The 12,564-nt window shown below is 33.0% G+C and overlaps 1 protein-coding gene across 1 annotated transcript; it reads left to right on the plus strand.

Annotated features, from left to right (window-relative positions):
* Nucleotides 1–5,067: 5,067 nt before the first annotated feature.
* LOC131027614 (10 kDa chaperonin, mitochondrial) lies at nt 5,068–8,041 on the plus strand. The gene is made up of 3 exons (XM_057957689.2): nt 5,068–5,294; nt 7,291–7,430; nt 7,638–8,041. Exons 1-3 carry the CDS (start codon nt 5,190–5,192, stop codon nt 7,684–7,686), a joined length of 294 nt encoding a protein of 97 aa, XP_057813672.1. The 5' UTR covers nt 5,068–5,189; the 3' UTR covers nt 7,687–8,041.
* Nucleotides 8,042–12,564: the final 4,523 nt, after the last annotated feature.

Raw genomic sequence — 12,564 nt, forward strand, 5'->3', positions numbered from 1 at the left:
TTTTATTGTATTGTTCATTAGCATGCTTTTAGTTATTTTGGATTAACTTCAAAGTTGTATTGATCATTATTGCTCAAATTGTAACTTCTTTTTTAAATATATATATATACTAAAAAAGATAATAGGATGATGTACCACCCAAGTTTAGATTAGGAATCATAGTTTGCATTTTGTTATAAATAAAAGAGAGTAGTAAGCAAGAGGGGGAGCCTTCCCTTATAATAAGGAGAGATTTAATCTCACATACTATGCTTGAAGCTATTAGGATTCCCAAAGATACTGAGAGGGGGGGTGAATCAGTATCTGACCGATTGGATAATTTTCTTAATTTATAACATGAAAAGCATATTAAAACTGTGTACCGGTAAACCAAAAATAATGCAGTAAATAAGAATAACAACAACAACATAAGAGACACACCATAACACAATATTTTAACGAGGAAACCTGATGTGGGAAAAACCTCGGTGGGATTTATGACCCACAATATTCGCTTACTGGCCAATAAGGGAATATTATTGTCTACAACAGGGGCCTGCACATGCAGGAAGGCCAAGTGCCTAGAGCTCACTTCTCAGTTACAAAAGAAGTCACACTGACTTACAAAATTGGATTATACAAATCCAATGTCTTGTACTGCTTCAGATCAGCATCTTCTATGACAGATTCAGTACTGGTTTAAGCTCTGCAATATACATAAACCCTTATCCTAATAATTCGCACATTAGGTCTGCTATATTCTTTTTCATACTTCGCTCTCTAAATGATCTACAATGATCTCATGCATATATGATTCATATTACAATCCGCCATGTTGGCTTACAAAAGATTTTACAATTAATTACAAAATACATTTATACAAAATTCATGTTGGTGTCGGTAATCTTCTTTTTCGGTGTCGGTGATCTGTATGTTGTTGTAGAGTCTGTCAGTGTCGGTGCCTATGCTTGTCTCCCGGTATCACATGATTGTAAGGTTGCCATCAATGACAATACCTTCAATCACCTACAATTTCTCATTGGAGTGTGCATTTGCCAACAAAAACCACAATTTTGTGAACTTCCCCAATTTACAAAAGTTTCGCCCAATAGTATGTAATCTCTTTTTTGAAGATAATACCTGGATCTAAGTCTCTCTTCTTGGAGTATTTTTTTCTTGAAAGTATTTCTCCATGTAAAAACAATGTTATGTGTCCAATTTCCAATGATGATCGATTTTCATTATTATTTCTCACTCAAACTCCATATGGTTAACACTTATATTTCAATTTACAATATATGTAAGCTTCCATTCTTTTTGTTTGTCTTTAGTTTCTAACAACATCTCAAGTGCATCAAAATATGATCATCTAGCACCACAACATAATCATAATACAACATTCAAAATAACATCTTATGCTAGGAATAGGTAGGCATTACAATTACATTCACATAGCATCAATGAACTGCAACAATTTTCAACTCCTCCCACTTTCATATTAAGTAAGAGATAATACTTTTCATTCCAAATTTGTAACCAAAAAAGTAGAGATTGAGGAAGCTTTCCCACAAAACCACTTCCATCCTTCACACATGCTTCCCAAGGTTTCCCACTATTCTAACTCAATTCCAACACAATTTAGAGCCAAACAACTTAGAGTGTAGTCCTAGCAATGGATCTAAACACAATAAAAATAAAAATAAATCTTCTTATGAATTCCCTTACATTTACCGAAAAAATCACCAAAGCAACATACTTAACACCATTTCTTTTAATAAAAATTACAAGACAAAAAGGAATACATTTATAGCTCATGCAAATAGATTAAAAGGGCCTAAAACACATGTATTCTCTTTATACATGCAACAAAAAAAGGTGAATAAACAAAGATGTGGGATCCTACCTTACAAACTCCAAGATTTCAGCAAGGTTGAAAAAAGTTCTCTTCTCTCTTCTCCAAGCTTCCAAGTCCTTTCAAAACTCAAATGCTTTCCCAACTATCACAAATATCAAGTGCTTTACTCAAATTTAAAATAAAAATGTAATAAGGAATTAGCCAAACCCTTCCTAATCGAAGGGAAGAGGTATAAAAGGGCATCAATGCCCTTCTATCTAATGGGGTGGAACCACATGGAAACCCCAAAATCAATGCACCCAACCCCTTACAAAAATAATAAAATATCATGATCATCCCATGTGAACAAACATGGTTCACCTTCCCAAAGCATGGAGGAGTGAAGTACACTCTTCCATTCAACCCTTTTCAAAGGTAAATAAGTCGTTTTAATTATATTACTTAAGTCCCCATACCTTTATAAATGCATGATGGTCACAAGAACTCAAACATGCATCACTATTGAAGAACACACTTTAGGACTAAGGGGAGGAGTGGGGGGGGTGTGGGGAGCATGAATCAATCCGAACTTAATCTTAAACCTTATTTTTTAATCCATTGCCACTTTAATCTTATCCTTATCAATCAGCAATGAAAGATAAAACAATGAAACACCATATTTATATGGAAACACAAATAGGGAAAAACCACGGTGAGAGATAACTCACAATATATGAAAGGATTACAATATTGTTTTAGGTTCACTAACAAGGAAGCACACTGTCCTAGAGAAAGATACAAATTTTGCAATCTGAAGATCACTTCTCCAAATCAAGGTACGATAAATATATGAATCAAGAATGAATAGGCCTTTAGCAACACTGCTTGTAGCAATCTCCATATGAAGTTGTCATTGAATCTTTGTCTCAAACAACCAATTCCACATCAATCTCCACACACTAACTTAATTGACTTTTGTAAATGATATAATCATGTAGGTGCAGTACACATAATAATCCATGCACTCATCTACATCTTCAACATCAAGTTGATCTATTATTAATACCACCTCCTTCATTGGTCTGGATAGAGGACAAACATAGGTCTTATCAAGTCGGCCATCAAAACATAATTGTGATCCAATCCAAGAGATGGAGAGGACCTAAAAACAACATATCACTTATTTCTAAGTGGTTAAAACCAATTCACACACTAACATGCATCCTCCAAGGTCAACAACAAGGTAATGTGTAGATACACCAACATGCCACAAGTTGGCCCAAGACATGTCTTCCAGATGAACAAGCCAAATGTGGACCCCCACACACCAAGGTAGGGCCCAAAATAAATGAAACACAATCTCCTAAGAAGGTGGAGACATCCAAGGATTCACCACAAGCCAAAGAATCAACACTTGTCAGTTGAACCAGAGCAGATACCCTAAAACACAAATTCAATCACAATTCGCCATCATATAGACCATCTAACATCATGTGGAGCACATCAAGATGTTCCATAAACATCTAACACCAATCTCAATTTCTTCCTTCATCTTTCCACATCAAGATCATACGAGCACAACATAATTGACACTAAACACTTCATTTTTGGAGAGCTAGTCAAAAACAAAACACAATATTACTACTTGCAAACCACACCATCATCTAAAAGGTTAATTGAGACAAAGCACAAATGTTTTAAACATTCCCTCCAAGCCACAACACCTAAAACATTAATGCAGAGAAATGCAAAGCAATTTCTTGGAACAATTCTAATAGAGAACCAAATTGTTAGCCAATTGTAATCACCAACCATATTAGCTACAACACTAAGGACCTGAAAAGATAGGAATGCAATGTCCATTGAGCATAGACATTGTATCCAAGTTTACAAGACTATATCAACAAATGCAAAATAATTCAGAGCATTCTTCCAAACATTCGTCAATACATATTTTTGTACCATCATGTTTCATTAGTCTTCCATAAACCAAACTATCCTAAAAACATCACCTTCTCACTTAGTACATCATCTCCACCATATTGTCATGCATCTAATCCTCATCTTAATATCTCAATCCATCTAAATCATAATCATACTATCCCTGCCATCAACATTATCAACAATATTGATACGTTGACATTAGACACCAGGAAGGTGGACATCCATAAACCATTTGCAATCAATATTCATTTGTTCTTCACGTCAACTTCTTCATACTAGTCATACAAATTATGACCACAACTAGCTAATAGTAACTAGTGCAATCTCATCATCACATCCTCAACCACCACAACAATACTCTACTCAACCAATCATCATATCATCAATGACCACAACAATCAAGGACAACATATATTGTCAAACATCATGTTGACATCATTAACAACACGTATTGCTAACATCCACAAGCATTTATCCTACCCAAGGGTACCTAGACTAAGGACTTAAAAGCAAAATGTAAATACAAAATTTCATTTTTTACAATCCCCGCAAAATGGGTCATAAATTTGTAGGATAATATTGCAACTATGAAATTTTAGGCACTTAATTACTTAGTCTCAGCTCTTTGATAAATACTCTAGTCTTAGTTCTTAGGTTTCAACTCTCTATTGCAATGTACCATTAGGTGAAATTCATCTCACAATAGGGAAACTTAATCTTCCTTCTTCTTTTTTTCGAACGCATTTAATTTCTATTTTAGTTTAACATTAATCAAGTTATTATTGTTACTTGACTTAGTTAAAGATTTAGAAAGCTGATTTTTTTTAATTATCCCATTAAATATTTAAGTAAAATGTGTTATTTCTCTCTATATTATATTATCATGTTTACTCTTTAGAAGAATCTATCTCTTATGACCATAAATAATTTAATTTCTTAATAGACCAGTATTTTATAAATAGTAATCACAAGAATCTCTCTTTTAAATATGACTAATTTACTTGATACTCATTACATATATATAATCCTTATTAAAAAAAATCATTTTCCTCTAACAAACATATTCTATTTTTCACATCCAACTTGCTTTACAAACAAATCTTTAGAGTACAAACCCTTAGACAAACATTTTATGTTACTCTAACAGTTTTAATAAAATGTGTTGAACATGAAGTAGGGCTAAAATCAAAGAACATTTGATTTAATGGTAAAAGCCATATTATAGATACCTAGATAATACTCAGTACAAATCTTCTACCATTAAATAAATAAATAAAATGGAATAGCACTAAACCTTTGTTCCACTAAAACCCTTCCAGAAGCGTCCATTACTATAGCCAAGGGTTTAGGCAAAACCTTAAATAAAGACGGCAGACATTTGAACAAAGCAACAGGAAAAAATTCGGGAAGTTTAGGGTTTTAGCATTCATCGATGGCGAAGAGGCTGATCCCCTGCTTTAACAGAATTTTGGTAGAGAAAGTTGTGATTCCAAACAAGTCCACTGGGGGGATTTTGCTTCCTGAGAGCTCCCACAAGGTACGAATCCATTTGTTTTGTATAAAGTAATTTTCTCTCTTTGGGGTTCCTCTGTATTTTATCGTTTCTTAGGGTTTTCATAGGCTTTTGACATTGAGAATGTGGATTGGCTTATTTCGGTGTGAGACCGTAGGCTGCATTTTTTAGAATGTGGGTTCTCACTTCTTGTGGGGGGCTAAATCCTTGGCAAACTTCCACACTTTCACACTCCTCAGCCTCTCTAATCGCTTGAATACGGAGCGGTTAGCCTCGTAAGCTAGTCGGGTATTACGCTCAGGGTCATAGACTTAGTAATCAATATTCGTTCCTCGCAATTTCCCATATTTTAATGCTATACGGTGTCCATGATTTCACTTCATTATATATCAATTCTGAGTAACCTTCATGAATACATCATTTTCATGTTGAGGTTGTAAATTACCCAATTTTCACAACTTTACAGCCGCACCGTATTTCAGTACTTAACATCCTTCGTTAGGACCACATCTTTCAATACTTTGCAGTTCTGCTATGCTTCAATTCTACATAATCTCACTTCCAAAAATTTCATTTCTGATCAATCCTTGTGATGTGTTACGGGGTTATATATATCCCTAGTGTAGGGTGAAAATTTAAACTATGTGAATGGGACTCATTACAATTTAGTATTTGTTGCATGGCATTTTGAATTTACATTTACCCTTTATTTTATTTGCTCCGCTAAGATTGGGTGATCCTATTGGTCAGTTTAAGGGTGAGCCTTGGCTGCATTCTTAAATTTTGAATCTGGGTTAATGTACACATGTATGATCCAGGCAATCTTTTCATGTTACTCAACAGGGATCATAGGAACATGAGGGGTTTAAGACATAAGGGTTTTCTTTAACTGGTATTCATATCACATTTAGATCACAGCTGCTTAACGACATTGTGATTTTACTTTAAAGTCAAGCGTTTTAGCTTGCTACGAGTGAGAAGTTTTCTATGGCACAATAAATCCTATTGATTTGAATTTTCATAGAGGTAGTATTTTATTGTAATACAAGATTTTCTAAAAATACCATTTTGCACACTTGAGTGTTCAGCTATTTTTTAAACTGGTACCAGTTTTGTTAAACAAAAAGTAAAAGAAAGCAAAAAAACAAAGTATATTTTTTGTGTTAACAATCCTTTGAAGTCATATATATTACAATTGTCAGGAGTTTTGTAACTTTTGTGCTTGAGTGATGGTAGTTGAACGGTGCCCTGACACATATTTTGTAAAATAGTTAGGGTGGTATGTTTGTACATTTAGATATGAACCAATTTCTTACAGTTATTATCTGTGAAAAGTTATTTTAGATCAGTTTACATATAGGTGGATATTTGTTTATGTACTTGTTCTCTTTATGTGTGTCACAATGTATTAAATGGGCTAATGACACAGTGACGATGTTTCCCCCGGAACTCAAAAATCAAGGTTTACAATGTTGTCTTGATCCAGTATGAGCTTTGCTAAACGAAAAACTAAACAAAACAAAGCATGAAATATGATTTTCTTGTGCTACAGTACAGCTAACCTCCGAGAAACTCTAGTTGTTAAACTTATTACAATCGCTATGATTATTATGCTATAGAATGATGGTAATTTACTTTTAATCTGCAAGTTACTTTTGGTTATGTTATTTTTCTGTTTACATTCAGATATTTAACTAAGTAATTAGCCAGATCATATATTAAAGATGCCTTTGAAATTCTTGTGTGGTTCAGGATATTTTGTATGGCCTATTCGTCTATTTTTTTGATTGACTAATCCCTTCTAAATTAAGTTTTTTCGATTGCAAAAAATTTGGAACATATATTGGCCAAGTCTTCATGATAAATTTTTAGTGTAGTTTGCCAAGAAATATGGTCATTCATATATAATGCTATTTTTTATCTAAAAGCATTTGGCAATTATCTTACACTTGCAAAATAACTTATGCCACACAAAACTGTCTCCCACAGTTCTGACTGGTTGAGCTTTTATGTTTTTCAGTTGAACTCAGGAAAGGTCGTAGCGGTTGGTACTGGTGCGCGAAACAAGGAAGGTAACACCATTCCCATTAGCCTGAAGGAAGGTGACCATGTTCTTCTTCCGGAATATGGTGGAACTGAGGTGAAACTAGGAGAAAAAGAGTAAGTATGAAGCAGCCATGCTTGATTTCATGTAAACAGTTGAATTGTGGCACACGCTTATGAAACATGGTTCATATGATGATCGTATTGTTGCTGTATTTTAAATACTATTTTGTACAAATGTTCTTTGCATTAATGTTACTGCTTGTGCCTAATGTAGTGAATTCCTCATCATAACTTTTGCATTGTTGTTAATGTTGGGATCAGGTTCCACTTGTACCAGGAGGATGACATCCTTGGCATTTTCAAGGACTGAGTTTTGTTAGATCACGATATAAAGTTTTGATTTGCATAGTTGGCAATAATTGCCTGGTCAAGCAAGTTAGGCCATCTGGGGGTTGAGGAAGTCAGCTTAGAAATGAGCGGGTTTATGAAATGAAGATTTAGTTTTCTTTTTAGTTAATGGAACTTCTGCAAGGAGTGTTGGGATAAAGCAGAACTTTGTCATTAATTGACATTTTGCCTTAATGAAGTTATCTTTCTTTGAAAAGTTAGTTTTGGGAATAAGGATAACTCTATCAGGCAAAGTGCAGGGCACATGCATGGTCTTAGTTCATAAGTGGCAACCATAAAATTGTTTGATAATCAATTAACAAATTCATTTCTGTGTCCATCTAGTTAAATTATGCATTAATGTTTGACAATCTTTAAAAAAATTAAAGAAACGGGCAAAGTAGGGTTTTCAATTTTTGTGGATGGTAAGTATTTTTGGAACGAGTATTCTTGGTAAAACCTGATGAATGTAACTTTGTGATATAAGAACCTAATACAAAATTCAAACTAATGATATGTAGTTTTATTATGATATGAAGAATTCACATGTAATGTTAATGCTTAATTATGTAACATCTATCCATTAATCATCAGCAAAATATAGTAATTAATGAGAATGGTAAATTTATAAGAATTGTATAAAATTCAAACTAATGAGATGAAGATTTATTATGATATGTAGAATTAACTTGTAATGTTAATACTTAAGTATGTAACATTTACCCGATAATCACCAACAAAATATGGTAATTACTGAATAATAATAAATTAAATCTTGGGTAAAGCAAATGAAGCAAATGTTGGTCAATCTTGTTTTTATCATGTATAAAATGATTTTACAATCATTACAATTTGTACAAATCTATGTACTTCGGAGGTACTATAAATTCAAACATTACATGTAATAGGTGTAGGCACACACCTTGAAATTAACTTGATATACACATTTAAATCTATGTACTTCGGCAGTACTGTAAATTCAGTCATTACATGTAATAGGTAATAGGTGTAGGCACACACCTTGAAATTAACTTGATGATATACACAACAAATCAAATGATAGCAGTCATTTATTTCATAGTAATTCAAATCTATTGTAACAATTTATTTGAAGATATACATTTGGAATCTTGAAGAGCCTTTGAAGCATGCATATGGAGTATAAAAATCAAATTGTAACATAACATCATAGTAAAATTGTAGCATTTTCACTTCTCAACAAGTAATTTGATTAGAAAAAACAATTAAATTTATACTGTTCCAAATATGAAGCAAGATAGTCTTATTGAATTTGTAATAATATTCTAGTCAAATCAAAACCCAAAACATGGTCAAAAATAGTATGGAGGTGTTAAAAAATTGTCATCCATTTTTTTTAAAACACGAAAATAGTCCCAAAAAAACTTTCTCTTACATCGCAAAGGAGAGCAAATTTTCACAAGCCAAAGACAATCTTTAGAAACATTACATCACAAAGGAGAGCAAATTTTCATAAGCAAAATGGCAGCACCTAATTTAGCATTTTGCCAATCAATTGATACAAATGAATTGAGGTCTCAGATATCATTACGGAAAGATAGTTGCAAGAGGAGACCCATGATATTGCACCAATTTGTTCCACCAAATAGAAGAGGTAGCAAAGTTAAACCCACTTTGCAAAAAAATATATTTAAAAAGATGACAAACTTGTTGTCATGTTGTCCAAGTGGATTGTAAAGGAAAGGAAGCCCTTAGATAAAAGAAAGAAGCTATCCAAATTTTATCAATCCAACCCACACCTTGCCATTTATTATTAGCAGCAACAAGAGAAATCTGATGACGAACCAAAATTTTCAAAGGTTCATCACCATTCAGGACTCTAATGATCCATTCTGAATTGCCATCCCAATTTGTCCACAAAAATTGACATACAATCTTATTTAGCTCTTCATGGCCTTTTTTAAATGACCTCCAACAAGAGGAATAATAGATATGGGAGGCGAAAAATATTTTGATAGCCATTTGAGTTTTACCAACAAGTTCAATAGATATGTATTTCTCTAGTTAAAGATCTTGTTTATCAATTTGACTAAAAACCAACTCCACATATCAAATAAACACCCAAATCAAAAAGTATACACATGTATCTAGAAATTTCTCCATGTCTTATTTGTTTCCACTGTTTAGGGATCTAAGATGGAACTATATCAAAACTAATCATAATGAGCTTAGTTTTGTGATGAGCAAGCTTAGAACCCAAAACTAAACAATAAAGATCTAAAACTCCCATGACATTAGCAATTTCAGTTTCAGAGTTTTGAATGAATAACAAACTGCCATCAACAAAATGTGAATTGATCACTGTAGTATTATTAGGAATATGAATGTCTTTAATAAGATTCCATATGGTTACATTTTTTTAAATAGACAACCTAGAGCATTAGCAGCAAGCACATAAAAGGAAAGGTGATAGAGGGCAGACCTGTTTGATAGACTATTGTAATGAAAATGAATTAGTAAGTGAATTATTAATCATGAGATGAGCATTTGCATCCTAAAGCAACAATTGAACCTGCCTACATAGTTTGGGACCAAACCCAAGCCATTGGAGCATTTTGATAATAAATCTCCACCTCATTTTGTCATAAGCTTTATTAAAATCAAGTTTCACCAGCAAAACATCTTGTCTAGTTTGTTGAGCCCACTCACATGTTTCCCGTGCTAGGATTAAATTGTCAAAAATAAAATGTCCACCCAAAAACCCAATTTGTTTAGGTCTAACTATTCCTTTTGCAACTAAATTGATTCTCAAAGAAACAACTTTTAAATGATTTTATAAGAAAAATTGAGAAGAGTGATGGGGTGCCATCAAGAGGTAGAATCCTCATTATTTTCTTTTGGAAGAAACTTAATTAAGCCTTTGTTGATTTCAGGACCAAGCGAACCATTTCTCAATGCTTCCAGTTAGACAAGATAAAAATCATCCTTAATATGTTGCCACATAGTTTGAAAAAATCCAATAGATAGCCCATCAATACCTGGACTTTTATTAGAAGCCATTGAAAAAAAATGTTTGTTCCAACTCCTCTATGGAAAGGTCTCGATCAAGATATTTACTATACTAAAGGTCAATCTTCTTTGGAATGATTTATTTGATAATATCTTCTAAAGTTTCTTGAACATCAAGCCAATGAGAATCTTCCTTAAAAAGGTTTTCATAGAAGATATAAAATAATTTTGTAATCTCCTCTTGATTAGTAATAACCTGACCATTCTCATCCTTTATAGCACCAACATACTCCTTTTTACATTTATAATTTAAATAGTTAAAAAAATATTTGGTTCCTGTATTGCCCTCCTTAATCTAATGCAAGTTGGCCTTGATTTTAGCCTATTACCCTTTATGAGTCAAGTTTACACAATTGAGTTTCAATAGCAACTATAGAAGTTTGAATGGAGAGGTTGTTGGACTCTAGATTAAGTAGCTTTCTATTATATTCCAACCTCCCTTTAAGAGTTTTCTCTTTACCGAACCGTTGCTATGATGTCCTTTTACCAAAAGATCTTAAAAATGTGGCACATTTAGTGATAGCATGTTGCCAGTAAACACACCATGATTCCCCCTCTTTAGGTTTGGGAATAGAATTCCAAAGACCAACTAGAGCAGCAACACAAGAAGAAATTTTGAGGTGTGCAATGTTGAGTTTGAAGGGCAAGTTGTAATTCTCTTCTTTACCTTCTTCCTTCAAAATACAAATGACGGAAAGTGATCAAATAATAAACCAAAATAATCTACCTTGACCCAACACCCATTGGTCACATGAGATAATTGTAGGTTAGGAGAGATATAAAACCTGTCAAGCCTACTAAGTTTCCTATCAACACCTATTTTTGCAATTAGACCATGTAAACCAATTGCTATTCTAACAAGGTAGTCTTTAATATATAGGATCAACAACTCCAAGAGAATTTTGATAGATGAGCCATTTATCAAACTTTTCATTACTCTATTTAACCCCTTTATGCCAACTACGATCAGTATGATGTTCTACCATGTTGAAATCTCCAACAATAACCCACATGTTTCTTTAATCTAAGTGATTTAGGAAGCAAGGGTCTTACTTCCTTATTGTTAATTTTCAAGTCAAACCCTTCTAGAATTTAATAGAAGCTTATTAAATTTAGCTATATTCATCACAATATACTCATTAATGATGACAATAATCCCTAAATTTGTATATTTAAGCCCTATAAATCAATTCACAGTTTTGATACAAGACATCATTTAGAAGGTCATAACTTTTACATCCCTTTATCAAATTTATAATTTCAATATATTTTGGAGAGGGAAAGGAGCCAAAAACAAAACTCAGAAAGTATTTTGCAAGAAACTCAAAAACATGCAAGTAGTTTTCTTTACAATGTAGCTTAATAGCGTACCAAAAATAACAATTTGACCACATGATAGTTTGAACTAAGTTTATATTTATACATACAATTTGGAAATGGTCTTTGAAAGTCAAGCTATGGATACACATATTGAGGTTTGCTCCTTAAACATTAGATTATTTAATAATCTACTAAGAAATTGAAATTATCTAATATATAGCCACATAGTAGAATTTTGACTTTGAAAGGAGGATGAGGAGCATTAATAATAACACACAATGGAGTTATGATTTCATTCTACAATCAAGAGGCACTATTAAAAAAATTAAGTCATCACTAATATTATCCACTCAAACTAAAAAAAGGGTGTGCATCATGACACATACATTAGGTGAGAATCACGAGGATCCATTTTTGTAATGGAAAATGCAAAGCAGTACACAACCCTCCATTACACTTTATTATTCAATGTCTATACAACTTTTCCCCCCTA

The sequence above is a fragment of the Cryptomeria japonica genome, chromosome 1 (assembly GCF_030272615.1).
Source record: "Cryptomeria japonica chromosome 1, Sugi_1.0, whole genome shotgun sequence".
NCBI classification, from domain to species: Eukaryota; Viridiplantae; Streptophyta; class Pinopsida; order Cupressales; family Cupressaceae; genus Cryptomeria; species Cryptomeria japonica.